At 33.9% G+C, this 18039-nt stretch overlaps 3 protein-coding genes across 5 annotated transcripts in view; 1 reads left to right on the top strand and 2 right to left on the bottom strand.

Annotated features, from left to right (window-relative positions):
* The first annotated feature begins 1090 nt into the window (after positions 1-1090).
* Positions 1091-6127, top strand: LOC140046845 (uncharacterized). Of its 2 annotated transcripts, none has more exons than XM_072091564.1 (2): positions 1091-1430; positions 4597-6127. In XM_072091564.1, exon 2 carries the CDS (start codon positions 4646-4648, stop codon positions 5861-5863), a length of 1218 nt encoding a protein of 405 aa, XP_071947665.1. In that variant the 5' UTR covers positions 1091-1430; positions 4597-4645; the 3' UTR covers positions 5864-6127. The 2 variants fall into 2 exon arrangements, with proteins under 2 accessions (XP_071947665.1, XP_071947666.1); XM_072091565.1 differs by lacking the exon at positions 1091-1430 and adding an exon at positions 3185-3251.
* A 974-nt stretch (positions 6128-7101) lies between these two features.
* Positions 7102-14395, bottom strand: LOC140046846 (protein PBDC1-like). Its single transcript, XM_072091566.1, has 6 exons — positions 14288-14395; positions 11461-11526; positions 10718-10777; positions 9609-9749; positions 8940-9051; positions 7102-7276 (listed from the first exon to the last, which is right to left on the bottom strand). The coding sequence occupies exons 1-6, from the start codon at positions 14312-14314 to the stop codon at positions 7155-7157; spliced, it is 528 nt and encodes a 175-aa protein (XP_071947667.1). The 5' UTR covers positions 14315-14395; the 3' UTR covers positions 7102-7154.
* Positions 14396-14677: 282 nt separating this feature from the next.
* The window catches only part of LOC140048092 (uncharacterized), a 20694-nt gene continuing 17332 nt past the window's right edge, over positions 14678-18039 (bottom strand). For both annotated transcript variants that reach the window (XM_072093101.1, XM_072093100.1), the window contains exons 2-5: positions 16944-17065; positions 15924-15986; positions 15597-15707; positions 14678-15335 (exon numbers count right to left, since the gene is read on the bottom strand). In XM_072093101.1, coding sequence (XP_071949202.1) covers positions 15171-15335; positions 15597-15707; positions 15924-15986; positions 16944-17051 — 447 coding nt within the window. In that variant the 5' untranslated portion in view covers positions 17052-17065 and the 3' untranslated portion in view covers positions 14678-15170. The remainder of the gene's footprint in view (positions 15336-15596; positions 15708-15923; positions 15987-16943; positions 17066-18039) is intronic.

Below are 18039 nucleotides of genomic sequence, written 5' to 3'. Positions count from 1 at the left end.
TAAAAGTTGGTAAAATTACTATAAAAGGCTGGAAAAACATAAATCACTCGAAAAAAATATGTTTTTAATGCTACGTGCGCACCGCACACGCAAAAATGTGCGCACGCGTGGGAATTTTTTACATGCTTAAAATGACATGAAACGCGTAGAAAGTTGATTAGAAATTAATTTTGCGCATTTTGAAATTTTAAATGCGCGTGCACGCGTAACTTTTTGTAAAACATGCCATTTTTAGTGCACTAACAATTTGCCCTTGATATGACTTAAATTTTCATAAAGGGTAAAAAAAAAATTACTCTTGGTTTTTAAGCTATGATCAATCATTAAAAATCATAAAATCGCGCGCAAGTCACGTTGCGCAACTCTGACGTCATTCAAAATAGGAGATGCACAACTTCACGTAAATGCCCACATGTTGTCAAAGTTATAAAATGTTATGTTTACACATTTTAGAGAAACGTGACTCACAAAAAAATGGGAAAGAAATAAGAAGAATACAGAAAAAAAAAAAAAAAATATTGATCCACTACAATCACAAGGAGTTATCCGCTACTAAGCGGATAACTAAAAAAAAGTAACAGGACAGTTACAAGGAGTTATCCGCTCAATGCGGATAACTAAAAAAAAAATATTGATCCACTACAATCACAAGGAGTTATCCGCTACTAAGCGGATAACTAAAAAGATGATGAAACAGGACAGTTACAAGGAGTTATCCGCTGAATGCGGATAACTAATAAAGAAAAAAAAAAAAAAGATCCAGGACGATTACAAGGAGTTATCCGCTACTAAGCGGATAACTAATAATACAGAAAAAAACTGTTGATCTCATACAATCACAAGGAGTTATCCGCTTGGTATACCAAGCGGATAACTAAAAAGAGGAAAAACATCATCATTGATAGACATAAAAGTTAATAGACCAAAACAATATTTTTCAGAGTTGAGGCCTAAATAAGAGAATGTTAAGTGTATGTTAGTGTGTATGATAAAATAATAAATGTTGAACCTAAAAAAGAAATCAAAAACCAAAACGTCAGCGCCCGGCGAGCGATTCTTCTCCACCATCATCACTTTGTAATTTGACTCGAGTTCAGATTAGGTATCAAGGCCTGGGGTGAAGAATCTTGGATTCAGTGTTTATATTTCAGTATTTTGTGAGACCTAATGCGACTGAGCGCTGTAGTAGGCCAGATCTTTGGTAATTTGTCCTCTTCACCACCTCGAAACCTACTATTATACGCACATAAATGAATCTAGCCATTGATGTACCTTTGTGTCGCCTCTATTGCTTCTTCTTCGTTGTCTGTTCATCTTTTATTCTGTTCGCTTGTCTTGTCACAGGCAGGTAAAGGAAGCTTAGCGTGTAAACACAGTATTGTCACTAACTAGGCCTTACAGTACTACAATTAATTCTCGAAATGTCACTTGTAAGTACACGTTCTGATTTTAGTAGTTCATTTTTATGACGTATTTATTTCACAGTTGTTTAAAGATGAATAATAATATGAGGGGCCGCCTATATCGGGGCTTTATGCATCATTTATATATTTACGCGCGCATAGTACCGTAAGATGCCTCTTTTTTTCATGGTAATTATTCAATATCACTATCAAACTTTATGTGACAAAAAAAAATGTGATGTGCCCATATATGGACATGATGATGTCATATCACTACCATATTTGGACACAGAGCTTTACACACAGTTGGTATGAATGGTAAATACATAACAACGTACACGATGAGAAGTTCACTAGGGTGTTGTAAAAAGCTACGTTTTTAAATCAATATAAAGTTCATTCAGGTCCATTGACATGGTACGTGTTGTTTTGCAATTTCTACACATCATACTACACTAAGCAGGGTCGAGGTATAAAAGAATGTGTATACCTCCTTGCACTAAGCAAGACGAAGTGGGGAACCTCCCTCACACCTGGACCTCTAAATTTTCGGCAAATGCAATCAAACAATCCGCAATTTATTTTCCAATGACGTTTAGTTTGCCCTGCCCCATTTCCCCTTCCACTCTGTATTAATGATCCTCCGTTGCGTTGCGCTGGAATATTTTGGATGTAAACTAAAACTTTGTTTCAGTTTTGTATAAAGATACTAGTTCTCATACGACTGTCAAGTTTTAAAGATGTAGGCCTATTGTCCACCTTAAAACAATATGTCACTAATTTTGGTTGAATAATAATATGCAATTTAAGGTTACATAATTAATAGTTATTCACTTTTTACTAACAACTTGATCGAGAAAAAAAAACATCTTAAAAAACAGAGCAACAATAATAGTCAAATTGGCTGCCAGCCAATTGGTTTTTGATTGAATTTAACCGTTTATTTTGAAAGAAAACCATACCGGCATAGTAATGGTATATTCCCGCAACATTCCTGGCACACAGCTCTGTGAGAAAGGGGCTTAAGTGAAAACATTATTTTTCCGGGGGACAATACATCTTTTATCAAACCAGGTGGGTGGTATAGTTCTCAGAAAATAAAAGTGTGTGAATTTGTTAATTTAGAAGCATCGATCTATCGAGGTTAAGATTATTCTTGAAGTTGAATTTCCGTTAGCGATTTTAGCTGAAAATCGCACTACATACGGTCCTGGGGTAGTAGGCCTATCAGCAATTGACTACCCACGCACCCAAGGGAAAGCAAAATGGCACTGTTCCAGTTTAGCACGTTGGCACGAGAATTACAGTGTGATTTTTCTATAAAGGCCAATTTACACAGGAGCGGTAAACTGTAAGCGGAAACCGTGTAGCTTGTGAATGTCCCACGTGGAATCTGTATCTATCCTGAGCGGAACCGCCCAGTCGACCGCTTCTCCGCGTTGTGTGAAGTGGTCAAAAGGAATATATTCTATATTTTTATTATCGTTATTATCGCTCGTCTGTGTAAATTGGATTTTATACTTTTGTTTATTTTGTTGGCCACCTGCCAGATAACTATTTTAGTATTCTATAAAAATGTATTTTCAGTACAATGAGATTTAATCGATTATTACAACAAAATATTTTACTACGACGACAATGTACCGTATGTATATAAAAAAAACACAACATCAACGCAAGTCATTTGACGACAGGACGCGGTCATCGGAATTGTCGCCTGTTATTGGTCTACTCAACTTGCGTAATTGTGTTGCGAGTATGACGTTGTCCTTGCGTTGCGTCGACAGTGGTACGTACACATTTTTGGTATAACCAGGGAGCCATGGTTGCAGTATTTACAAATCCCCGGTAAGTAATTTTGATGATTGACGTTAGTCGTTACGTCATCGGTAAGATACAGAAATTCCAAGTACTGTATAATACATTTTAACTTTAAGTGTCCTCTGTCATCTAATTCAAGTACTATATAAGATAAATAATCTTCAATTTAGTCCACAAAAAAAACGGTCAAGCGTTTGACACCAGACATAAGAAGAGTTGATTAACCAACAGCAACAAGTAATAGTTTTAATAGGCGTAGGCAGCAGGGTCAGCATTTTGAGTGGAGCCGAAGGTGCACCTGGAGCTACGGTTGGATTTCTTATAGTAAATTCAGGTCGTTTTTGGTTTCGGGGCACGTAAATCTGTTCCATTTCCGATACCGTATTTTATGTAACAAAGAATTAGGTAACAATTTTGTTGCAATAACATATTTTTAAAATATATAAACTAATGTATCTTTTGCCTAAATAAATAATAATAATAAATAATAACACGAACATGTCACTTGTTGGAGGTACACACCTAATTGGTGACAGTGGCCTAGGCTGCTTTTGTGCTTTCCTGGCAGCTAGTGACTGATTTTATATTTTCTTCTTGCGTTGTGTTTGTTTAATTTGTTGATTTGTATTATATTTTGTAAAATGTATCTTTTGCCTGAATAAATAATAATAATAACTGATGCACGAAAGTTTTACTTTATCCGATCGATTTGATTTAGGTTTTTGCTTATGATTTTGTATCTCCATTGAGATCCAGCCACTGATACCCAGAGCATTGTCATTTTTCAGTAATTTGCCTGATTTGTATAATAAGATATTTATAATATATTATGTTTAGGCCTGTACCAGTATAATTTTTTTTTTCTATTAGAGCTTAATTTTGTATTTTTCCTTGATGGAATAAATTGATTTTTATTAGCATCATCATATTTAATTTGTCATTTTTATATACATTTAACTGTTATGACTTTGCTTAAACAACCACTTCCACATTCCTGGATACACTTTAACATGTTTAAGACCTCATCAGCTTGTTTAAAGTATTTTTCACACAGCAAACCATTTCAGGATGATCTTTTATAAACTGTTATTTACCTGTTGAATGTTAATGCTATGGAACGGATGAAAATAATAAATAAATCCATTATTTGTTTGAAAAAAATGTGGCGAGATCCGCCAAGGCTTTCTTTCTTTATATTTCAACAAGCATTAAAGTACTTTTCACGTAAAGCCCATTGTGTACGGTATAAATAACACAAAACACGTGTACAGTGAGCATTGTCTAGTGGTTTAGGTGGATAATTGAAGCTATATTGTTAATTGTAAGCTTTATATGTATTCCGATATTGAGGGTTTATTCTTGTTTATTCTAGGAATGAATCGCAAGATTGGATTGTTGTTCCGATAGTAGGCTGAAAAGATATGAGTGTTCGGCGTGTTGCGAAGAACAGTGCATGCAAGGACCTAACTAGAATCGGCAAAATACCGACTAAAAATCTGGTAACGCAGTTCGACAAAATAACCGTACGGTCACCGGATGAAACATACGGTCAACAGTTGCCACGTAAATCATCAAAGAACAGGCTTGATCCAATTGCAGGTAGGCCTACTACGAAAGAAAACGAACGTTTGTTGTCGTCTAACAACGTGTATAGAAATAAACACGCAAGGCATATACAGAGAGACGACAAAAAGCGCGTTCCATCGACTCCAAAGACGACTTCAGGACGTGATCGTGCAAAACTGAAAAATCTAAAACGATTTTATGAATTCACAAAGATCTTTGATAGATATCGCATTACAAACTTCAATGGTAGAAATGAATTTAGCAGTTTACCGTATTTAAACGAGTACCAGGAAGACGATAAGGTAAATGTTAGGCTTATAAAACATTCGTATTCGTGGCCATCTTTACAGCAAAGCGATAGGTTGAAGGTATGTGTGCCAACAACTGGAGATAACTTTAGAAAGTGTGCTAAACAGACAATGGGAAAAACTTTCGATACATCAAAATGCAAACGGGATGCGCATCAACCCCGCAAAGTTAACGATAATGAACTGTACGATGCCAACCAAAATGAAAGATCTTCGAAACATCGAGAAAAAACTCCAGAAAAATCGAAAACAAGGAGAAAGGAGAATAGCAAAGAAAGATATCCCAACAATCGTCCGAAGCCGCCATCTTGGCAAAACTTCACTGTTGTAGAGGTACCCCCAGATAACGGAAGATCAAAGCTTGATTTGAGTTCAGTGAATAGGTCAAAGTTGAGAATTGAAGCCAAAGACAAACGATTACGTTCGAATATCCACAGAACACATAGTATGGTTATCGATGCATCGGAAATGCCGGAAGCATCAAATCTCGTCATACCATTGGCGGAAGGTAAACCACATGAAATTCGATTATTAAGGGGCTCAGAATTTGACGATATTTTGTACATGGCGGAAAACGAGCAGCGCTGCCGTGATTGGTTAAAAACATTAGAAAGTGCAGAGTGCAAGCATCACTCATCTACGTCAACAACAGCCGAAAAGATTTTACCGAATACAGACACTGTAACATGTGATTTGGAATTAGCAGAGGATCGGTGGGATTTCTTGATTTCACCGTATCCAAAAAAAGGAAAACCAAATTTGTAATTGTTAACATTAATGCAGAAACCACCAATTTTGAACTTCACATTTTTCCAGTAGTACTAGTAGCGCATATTCATGATTTTTTAGTTCTGTTTTTCATTTACTAATTGAATAGATTTCAATACGGACACGGTGCTATGAAAGCAATGTACAGAGGTGCTCATAAATAAATGCTATGGATGTTTTTTTTAATATAACTACAATTATACTATGTAGATGATACATACTCTTTGTATAATAATTTGTACTAAACAAATATACTTTCCTATACCATTATTTCTTACTGGAGTTTAAATTTTATACACATTTAAAAGGCCTATACAGACTGTACATTACACTGTATAAACGTTTAACCAATGAGGGCGCTCATCAAAGTGATATCATATCTAATGAAATCTACAAGAAGTTCAATAGTACAGTCAACTCTCCCAATACCGGACTCTCTGAAAACCAGAAACTCTCCCAATACCAGACTTTTTTTGAGGACCAAAAGGTCCCAAATTTATTTTTACCATTAAAAACACATTCCGAATACCAGACTTTCCGGAAAACCAGACTTATTTGGCCGGCCCAAAGGTGTCCGGTATTGGGAGAGTTGACTGTATACAAATAATTAATGTTTATGAGTTGAATACTGAAAATATTTCATGAGTTGAAAAATTGACTGCTCTATTTTAACGAGGCATACTGTTCATTATCACCATTAGATATCACTTTTCCATGAGATAGAGCGAATTCCAAATAAAATTGCACGAATGCAATAACGGGTGTAATAAATAAAGATAAGGGTTTTCATTATGCATAATCTTCAATTATGTAAGAACTACAGTAGTATTAAGGGGACACTTTGCTATTAAATGAATGAGGGAGAATATATGTTCTAACACAAGGCCACACCTCTATTCAGAGTACCCCCCTGTTCAGGGGAAACTTTGTTTGGTCCTGAAGGTGTCGCCTTAAATCCGATGCGACTTAAACTTAAGGATAAACATGCTTTAGGTCATGCGGCTCAAATGTACTGTACACTATCAAACTTTGTGATTTGTGTGGTCATATATATGGACATGATGATGTCATATCACTACCATATTTCGGCACATCACAGTTTTTTTTATATAGTGTAGACAGAGCTCAAGTGTCTGAGCCCCCTTATTTCAAAATCCTAGACCCGCCCCTGTAACAGGTTCTACTGCCATAGGTAGATATATCAATGATTTACCGTAAATATACATTGTATACTTAATAAACGTGACATGATTATTACTACTAAATTTTGTTGTCTTTTATTCAAGTGCTATGATTTGCTTTCTTCTCTTGTCATCTCATTTTGCTTTGATTCCAATTTCTTCCTATTTATTAAGTTTAGACCTGCTCTGTTTCTTGCAATTTCAATCGCATAAAACTGAATCTTTGTGGCTGAAAAAGCAAAGGAGCAACTATGACGACAATGTAACCATGATGAATTTAAAAGCACTGTCTACACTACAGTACTATATGTGACAAAAATATGTGATGTGCCCATATATGGACATGATGCCTGATGATGTCATATCACTACCATATTTAAGCATATCACTACCATATTTAAGCATATCACTACCACATTTTAAGAATATTGTATCACTACCATATTTTAAGCATATCACTACCATATTTGGGCAAATCAAACTTTTTTTGTTGAACTAGTCTGATAGTGTAGACAGAGCTTCAGAGTGCAGTTTAAGCATGGAACATGAATTTCATTATTTTTTTTAAGTAGCTGTCAATAGTCCAAATTAATTTTAACAAGTCCTCTATGTTTTAAAATCTGTTTCATTTAAAATAAATAGTTAAAATGGACCTGAAATGGATTTTCGATTTTTTTCATTTTAGAATGATGTTTTGGGGGCTATTAGGTGTTGCTAGAATGTATATTGTTACAAAATATAAATTGGCCCTTTTGGGGAAAGCCCCATTTGAAAATCAAAAAAATTCGCGGGTGACGTCACTTTGCGAATATATTCCTATCCCTCCAATGGACAATTTGCAGTTTTTTGGCTATAACTCTTGAAATCTATGGGGTATTTTCTAAAAAATGCTTGTGCATTTGCAGAAACGTATTTAGAATTTTTTTAGATAAAATTATTACCGTATAAACGGTTATTCATCGAGTAAATGACGATTTAAAATCTTAAAATCAACGGTTTTTTTCTGGCAATACCGAAGTTGGCCTGGCAACGTTGTCCGGGATACAGCTCCGTGCGCAATGATGCGTATCCATATTTTCCGTTCGTGTATTTTGTATATCGTTCGTAATTTATACTGCTAAAATGTGTTAGTTTCTTTAGTTTTTAGTTTAGCAGAATTAAATTAGTAATATGAGATGATAATTTATTTGTCACGAATCAGGCAGTTCGAAAACGAATTTTATTCATATTTTACTTTGGCTTGACAATGAGCGCAGCAAGTTGTTGATATCGCTTTGGTCCTTGGATGCACATGAAACGGAGCCTCGCCGCATGATGTGGATTGGGGGCCTAGGCCTAGGTAAAGGTTTGGGAGGTAGGCCTTCTAAATTCGGGTTTTAGAACAAACGAAGTACATTTTAGGGACCTATATTTCAACAACATCAGATATTGAATAAATTAGTATTAGTGTCAACGCTTCGCGTATCTTTCCAGGCCGTCGATCATTCACTGACTATCGGGCGGCATACATGCTCTCGATATCATCGACCCTGTATATGTGACGTCGTGAATATAGAGGCTTCCCGACGGCCGTTGAAATAGAATATTTCAATGGCGTGAGTAATTTTCGCTAATTTACAATAGTATCTTAAAATTTCGTTTTTACTCAAAATACTATAAATTTTGTTTTTATTTGTATGGGTTTGTGTTAATTTGATACATTTAAATAACATGTGTGAATTTCTTGAAAATCGAAAGTCCATTTCAGGTCCATTTTAAACAAAGCTACCATTTTTAATATAGGTGAAAACAATCTTACCTTGCAATTTGATTTGTTTTTGCTGTGAGAACACAATTCTGACATCCTTAGCATTGTTAGCTAATAAAAATCGTAACAGAGATAAAATATTTACCTAAAGTCGAATTCTCTTCCGAGTAGTCCTTAGTACAGTCTAACCGTAAAAGGGTTCCATAGTTGAAATCTTCCACTGTACCATCAAAATGATTACAAAATGGCCTCCATTTCTAATGACAACATTATTTACAATTACATATACTGTACAAATAGATAAAACTAAAGTGCTTGATAAAAAATATCAAACATATAATGAATGTTGATGAGTGGAAAATGGTAAAAATAATAACATGAGGTAAATAATAAAAGTTATATTTCAACGAAGCAAATCGGAGTTATGAAATTTGCTATAAGTAGAATTTTTGAAAATATATTTAAGAGTAACAGTTCTATGTTAAAAAAATATATAAATATATTTTAAGTGAATTTGGTTTGCATGGCGAAATCAAATGTTGATAAAGTTTGCGGTGCACCACCTGTATTAGTTCTGAAAAGAACTGTTGAGTTTCTCGACGTTTCAATCAATATGCTTTGAAAGTCCTCAGGAATAATATATAACATTACAATTAATATTTTTGTAGTGTTTTAATCAAAGTAATCGTTTTTAAAAAATTCAAAAAGGAATTATTCATAACTCAACTTATATCTACTGTATATATGAATACGGACATAAAATGTTCGCAAAAATGACAGGCTATCTTTACTCGTTGATTGATAAAATACTTACAGATTTAGCAGTATCTGATTTTAAGTCACCTTCTTCAAATTTATCAATTTTAAAATCTGGAAAATCTTTCTTGAAATTCTCCAAAATTTCATCGTCATGTTTTGTAAGTTTTAGACTTGTAGAATCAACTGAAGATATTAACTGTTGAAAAAATAGTTATGTTAAAATTGATCTAAAGCTCTGTCTACACCATCAAACTAGTTTGACAAACAAAATGTGATGTGCCCAAATATGGTGGCGATATGCCCAAATATGGTGGCGGTATGCCCAAATATAGTAGTGATATGAGACATCATCATGTCCATACATGGGCACATCATGTTTTTTTTTTGTAAGTAAATTAGTAAATAAAGTTTGACAGTGTAGACCAAGTTTAAGAAATGCCATTGAATGTAGTTTATAATAGAGAGAAATGGCGAACCGCGATGACATCACTCAAATTTCACCGAGTGGGTATAGATTGTAAACAAACCATTTCGCCACATGTTTTTATATGGGAAATTCCGATGGGTTGAGTTAAAAAGGTAGTTAGAAAAGAACGTTTAAAACACACATAATAGCAGTATCTTTTTTTTTTTCAACACCCTTAACAATTTTAATGTTATATGGGCAAATCTTAACATATTTTATTTCAATTTGGATTGAATTAAGACGCGTTTTTGTTATATACTGTACCCAGCTCTGTACCACTACTACTTTAGCTATAAGACTAAATAGAGCATCTCTAGTAGACGTAGTTTCAGCTTGACAACTGCCATTTTTTTGTTATGTGGCTAGTGTAAGTGATGCTTCCTGCAGGGGGGCTACCGCCAGTAATGAATATTTGATAACACCATTCTACTATAATACTATAGGCCTAGTCTAATGTAGACCTACAGATATGAGATATTTTTAGGAATATGATTGTGAATGATGGATGACTAAATACACAAATAGAAAAAGAATTATGCGTTACAGCAACAACATTGGTTAGACGACTCCATGATTCACGTGTATAAACATAGGAAATGTGCCTCCCTCAACGGTTTGTTATGATTTTATACCCACTCGGATTTTAGACGTCGGTTCGCCATTTCTCTCTATTGTTCACTATTTAACTGTTAACTTACATTGTAATAGACCTCTGCGTGTTTGAATGCCTTCATTGCCCACTGCATTTCAATATTTGCCTAAAAGATTTAGATCAATCAACAAACAATTAAATGATTTTAATAATAATAATATCTTGGATTTAATATAAAGTGCCTAAGGTCTTGCAACCTCTAAGCGATATTTTATTACCCCGGTAATTTCTGGATCAAACATGTTTGGAAACATACTACAGTGTGGCATAATGTAGCTAGTAATCAGTGCAAAGTTGTGTCTTGACCTTAATACAAGGTACACATTTGTACACCTGGGTGGAGAGAGGCAAACATAAGTAAAGTGTTTTGCCCAAGGATATGCGACGAGAGTTGGATTCGAACCCACGATTCGTAGTCCAACACACTGCGCTACACACCCATAAAGATTGGATAAACAAATTTACTTTTAAGTTACATTTATAAAATTAAAACAAATTGTTGAAATCAAATCATCATATTATCTCATATCAATAAGGATTTGTATAACTCAGTGCTCGTAAAATTCCCTGGAATGGCTGTCCTTCCAATTGTTTAGTTTATCGTCCTTCCTCCTGAATTTCTTCACCTTTATTTATAAAACTATTTTAAAGATTTTTACTCAAAAGGACAGAAAGGTTGCCTTTTTAGGTTTAGTTGCCCTACATAAATGTATGGTTACCATTCTAACCTCAGGCAATTGATTCTGTGAACACTCTAGTTAACTGGATGTCATTACATATTGTACTTACATCATTGACATAATTCTCTGCTGGCTGTGAGAGTGCATTTTTTGCTGCGAGTGCTCCACCAGCCCCCTATGTAAAGTAAAAATAAATTGTTGTTTTTTAACCCCTTTAAATAATATATCTTTATTGATATTAGAGACTGATTTAAAAGTAAAACAAAAAAGCATAAAACAATCAGTAATTGATCATCTTATTATTGTATGCATATTTGGACAACTAATGTCCGTAACTTTAATTTATACAAAACAATGTAAAAAAAGCATTTAATAATGATTATATAGGCCTAGTACCAATTATTACATTTTAAATATTACGGCGTAAATATTAAACAATTTAAATTATTAAACTATATATAATATTTAATAAAATATAGGAAGGGCCTACGTTTTTTTTATTAACTTATTCTCAAAAGTACTGTGAAATGTTAGCCCATCATAGCCCAACTTTAAAAACAAGTTTAGCCAGCAGTAATTTAAAAAACCTTTAGGCCGAAGGTGTTGATCCGGCCACAAACAAGCCAACGAAACTAGGTTAGGCCAGACCCGGACGCGATTTTTTTTTCCGTACGAGAGTTCCTCCATCGGTTTGTTTCGGACTCAATCGACTCTTCGGTAAGCCTCCGATTCTCACTGATGCGTGACAGCATCCCCAAGACAAAACGTGAGCAGCTTTTTTGCACGAGTGACAGATTTATACATACTACAGTATACTATACTCACTGTAAATATAATAAATATTGATAGAAGTACTGAACATCATTGTAATAATAATAGGCCTAGAATTTTAATAATATAATACTGTATAGGCAGCCACAAACCAATGTATGTAGGTCATCAGATTCACAAACAGTAACACACACACAGCAGCAGCACTTTGTTGGTCGTCACACAAGCAAGGCCTAGCTAGCCTAGCCCTTCGTACGTGTGCTTCAATGTAGTACATTTCTATCTACAGTACTATTTTTTATTTTAATAAAATGAAGTAGTAGGTTAGAAATTATATGTACAGTAACACTAACAGATGTTTTTATCAAGAAAATTACAATTTTCTTCAGGTTTTTATTAAAGTGTAACATTTGAAAAATTGTATACATTATAGGCCTAGCAACATGTATTCTTGTAAGTTGTAATGTATAGAAACACATGCTTGCTTATAAAGCGTTTAATTTTGTGTTAATTTAATAATATTGATATCTTGGCCGGTGGAAATGTTGAAATAAAATGAACAATTTTTTTTTTTAAATTAATTTCAGAAACCATAATAAAAAAAATAAAATCAAGAATATGGAATACAGAAAACCGATCTTCATAAGATGATAGTATCACATATAAGCTTCCTGGAAAATGTGTTATTATTAAAAACGTATTTGTAGTCGTGTCAGTACCGTAATAAAATGTTTTTACTTTGCATGTATTTTTTATGATTTTCCAAATTACATATACACATAATAAACAACAATATTAGTTGTAGGCCTATAACTTAATTAAAACTCCAAAATGGCCTATTATTAAAAGTCTGAAATCTTTATTTTTCATGATTGGGGATAATACGTACATCTTTAACGTAAAATTTCCATTACCTTACAATATAAATATTAATTTAATATTATTTTAAAAGGTATAAAAAACATACACTGTGCATAGGAATTCCTACTGTACATAATCATTTTAAATTCAAACGTAATACATTGCATAGGCCTACACAAGCTTGGCAAGGCTAGCCATGGGCTAAAAAAGCATGCATTTCTCTGAATGCTGCAGAAATAAAACAGAACTTATATAATAACAGAAGTTATATATTATATAGTAGGCCTACTGCATTTATCTTTATTTCCTTTTCACAGGTCGGATATTGAATATTTTTTAAAGGATTTCTAGATACTGTGATCTATATCCGTAATATATGATATACTGTATTCATTTATACAATACAGAGATATGATTATAATGTGTCCATTCAAGGCATAATATTTAAAATTAACACCTTTTTGTTTCTGAACCAGTTGAGACCTTTAAATATACCCGAGAACGGTACCAAAATAATAACCTAATAATACAGTACTACAATGACATGCAGGCTACATTGGTGACTGCCCCAACTATTTGTATGACGTACTTGGCGTTTCGTAGATTCTATTGGCGGCCGCTTTCGCTCGTGGCCGCTTTGGTCATATATCTACAATACCATAACGATAAGAAAAGAGCCTCGTTCGTGACAAAAGGTCGTTCAACTTCAAAAAATAATATCTGATACGACCTACTATTGGGTCGTAGACCTAAATATCTTTAATATGCTATTGGTTTGGGTTCTTAATGTAATTACTAAGTAGGCCTAGTTAATTAATGTCATCAAAACTTGTATTAGTGTAGATTCATTTTACTATTATGAGAGCCTGAGGCTGTATTAGCTTGCGGTTTGTAAATGTAAATTGTATTATGTTGTCACGCATCAGTGAGCTGACTTTACCAAATACCGAAGAGAGTCGATTGAGTCCGAAACGAACCGATGGAGAAACTCTCGTACGGAAAAAAAAATCGTAACCCAGACTTCTACTCTAGGCCCCTAGTTAGTAGTAGTGATACAACGTTGACGCAGGCTAGCCTACCTACTACTCTAGCCTAGCTAGTTAGTAGCCTAGCTAGCCTTAGGAGGCCCTACTATACTAGCTAGGCCTAGGCTAGCTTCTTAGGCTTAGCTAGCTATTAAGTAGTAGTAAGTAGGCCTAGCCTAGCCAGTTATCCGAATTATCTTAACTACAGTTACTGAATATTATTTAGGCTTATGCACGGTAACTGACCACTTCTCATGCATATAAAATACCTTTCCTTACCAGTGCTTCAATTTGGTCATTTGACATCTTTTTCAATTTCAATCAACTTTTTATACAAGGAATACACATGTGTGGGTGGTTGGTATGCAAGCATGGGACAAAAACGAAAGAAACAGAGGGCGCTACTGCAATGTGTCAGAGCCATAATATTCAATGGCTCTGCACAGTGTACTCGTGTACTCTGTCGCCTCATCATTCGTCATCATTATTAATATTAATAAGTATAATTTCTATCAATATAATTGATATGTATATAAATAATAATCTTCCTCATAATGCCATCAACATTAATTAAGATTATTAATTGGAACTATAAAACACAGAAATAAAATAAATATTTTTAGGAATCAAACATTTAATTCATTTTAGTATCTTATTATGGTACGTACATTCTATTCTACTGGATAAAGCTTGGTTCAAACTTGGAAACAATGCAAAGACGACGTACGTAGACGCAACGCAAACGGCAGTTCGCGAATAAATGCGCTATGCGTCCTTGTGTTGTGTCACGTCTCTATTGTAAACCAACATGGATATAATAAAATTATAAAATGTAAAAGCATTTAATGATTAATTATTATATTTAAAATTACTTAAGGCTTAACTTAGTTAGGCTAGGCCTACTACATTATTAAATTATTACTATAGAATTTAGAAGAGCCTATCTTGTTTTTAATTAATATTCTCGATACTCAAGTACAATGCAAAGACTACAACGCCAGCGAAAGTCACGAATAATTCCGTTGTGTCTCTATATACAATAAAATTAGTGAAAAAAATAATTTTGTTTTAAGCTTCTTTATGAGTATAGAGTTATACACTATATTATAATTATATACAACAACATATCAAGGTAAATACAAAATATGGTTCCGTTCTAGTTTTAAAAGCAGAAATTAGTCGACGTCATCAGAGAACCAACTTCCATTACCAACCCTGCGAGAAACTTGAGAAGGCGATCGAAGATGATTACGTCATTAACAGTAGCGTTCACCGATGTACTATTAGTGGTAGCGTTAAAGGTGTATGTAATGTCTTTCAAATTGATCTGCAGGAATAAAATAAATAAATTACTATGCAATATCGAGTGATATGCGCGCGCGCGCGAATAAAACTCGTAAAATGATTCAACAATGTTTGAACGGCGAGCGCCAAATATTCGTGGCGTCATTGACGGCAACCCAACACGTTTCCACACCATACGTGTGATTGATAATTCTCCTATAGTGTTATTATCGAAATAATATTATTTTAATTGATGTGCATAAAATCTTTGATTGAAATTGACGATAATCAGATAACACCTTACCCAACGTTTAATGCAATTGGTTACTGTGTGCATTTTAACAATCTCATTATTTGGAGAGGAAACCAAGAATAGCGTGTTTGTGAAATGTTGATGATACCTCTTCAATCCTCGCTGAAAGAGAAATGGTCAACAATAAAATAATTTTATCCTCTCTGAGCTTAGTAAAATAATTAGGAAATATACCAATGTCATGTCACTCACAAAATTATATTTCTTATGGTGGTAAACGACTTTAACAATAAAACTTTTATAGCGAACATTTGAAGACCGGAAATACAGATTGAATTAAAATATAGTCACAAATGAAATGTGTTGTACGGTACTTACACAAGGATTACTTATGTTCGTTAGACGTTGAAGAAATCGAAAATGCCGAATTGAACCATTGGTCTAATAAACAAAAAAAATAATAATAATTAGCACGTAGACAGATGAACTTTCACGGATACGTACAGATGTATGTATAGCTACCTTTTGTGGTTTGATTAAACATGGCATAAAAATCTTAACTCTATAAAACCTCTCTCCTCCCATAAAACTTGGTTGCCACTGAACGCAACGCAAGCGCACTGTACGCGTAATGCGTGGTTCCCACTAGTGACGCAACAAAAGGACGTAACGCAACGCAAGTAAATTGACTAATCACAAGCGATGGCTTATTCGCTTGTGATTGCTAACTGTCTATATAATAACTTCGCTTGTCATTGGTTATAACGCTTGCGTTGTGTTTACGTCCTTGCGTTACGTTCTAGTGGGAACCAAGCTTTAAGCAAAGCTTGGTTTCCACTAGCGACGCAACGCAACGCAAGAAAATGCCCTTTTAATTATTGTGTTTTCCCCCGCCTGCGTGAAATCAAAGCAGCACTGTTGCGTCATCGATTCTCACTTGTGATTATGCAATCAGTAATAAAATGTCAGTAAATAAATGTGAATTGATCGATTAAATACATCACTTTGCGTCAAGAGAACCAAGTTTTAAGAAACTTTTGTGAAATGTATTCAAATAAGCCTGGAGATGATCTAATTTATAAATAGTTATTCAGTAATATATTATTAGTCGACAATACCGGTTCTTCTTTGGGAAGAAAAGTATTATAATGACAACTGTTAGTGCTTCAATCCATTACAATCGTATAATTATGCATATGAGCAAATGAAAATTGTTGTAAGTGCCCCGATCCATGACAATTCTTATATATATTTATATATTTCAAATTAACCAAATAGATTTTTATTTATCTAAGCCCACATATTCGATGTTATTAATATTATTTTTGATCACTGATATAGATTAATTTTTTCCTTAATTTAGAAGTATAATTATAGAGATACATAATGTCTACTTACAGTTGATATGGTAGAGTTCAACTTGGCATAAAGTTGATAGAGATTGTCCGGTGCAAGTTCGATTTGACAAGATTGTGTCAGGTTTGATGGAATAGTGGCCGTCACCATAGTGAATACCAATGCTGTAATGTATAATCATCATACTACAATGCTCAGTATTTTGCAACTTTGTGCTCGAAAGGCTTTCAACTTAGTCGCGTATAATAATGGAGTGTATACACGTAAGACATTAAGCGCAACATATTTATAATAATAATAACAGGATTTTTATAGCGCACATACCACTCAAGAGTGCTCAAGTCGCATAAGGCTACCCTTTTCCCTGGTTCTAATCTATCGGTCAGATTGCTTTATAAACTAGTGCCCCAAGTCTGTGTTGTAGTCTATTTTATGTTTGTCCACCAGTCGGTTTTTCGATTTTTGTCTGAAAACTATACAAAAGTATTATACGTATGAAACGCCATATGTGCCAAAATATTTATCTTTTTACTCATTTCGGACCACAACCTAGACTAATTATTTTATTTCCGGACTAAGTATATCGCTTGTGGAAAGTCAATTGTCAAAAAGTATGACTAAAGATGCACATTAACCCGCCAAATATAACGTTGCAAATGTAACTGTCCTTTTAAGCCTAAGTTCCTAATAAACAAATAGTAGACAGATGAGAGATCTTCTATATGAAGAAGGACTGAATGAAAAATATTTTAAACTTTTTTTGAGTTAAAACGATTGGAGAACCATTTGTTTTAAAGCGTATAGTTTCGTATAATGTTTGAACTTTTATCTTCAATGCGCATCAAGCCACGATTGACTACAAATTTCCTAAAATAATGTATTCTGTATTTGATAAAATATCATATTTAAGTACCTTTATTTACTGATTGAAAAAAATCTATAAAAAAATGTATACCATATTACCCAGAATTAAATGATTAAAACACTTACAGAAAAATAGCACTATGAAAAACAATTATGATAATTATGATTAAAATATCAGTTGACCCACTGGGCTAAACTTGAAGGGTTGTCCTCTTTAAAGATGGTTGAAATAAAAATAAATTATATCAAATAACAAAAAATGATTTGCCAATTC

Source organism: Antedon mediterranea, chromosome 4, assembly GCF_964355755.1.
Source record: "Antedon mediterranea chromosome 4, ecAntMedi1.1, whole genome shotgun sequence".
In the NCBI taxonomy this organism is placed as follows: Eukaryota; Metazoa; Echinodermata; class Crinoidea; order Comatulida; family Antedonidae; genus Antedon; species Antedon mediterranea.
This window is presented reverse-complemented; position numbering and strand designations above follow the sequence as displayed.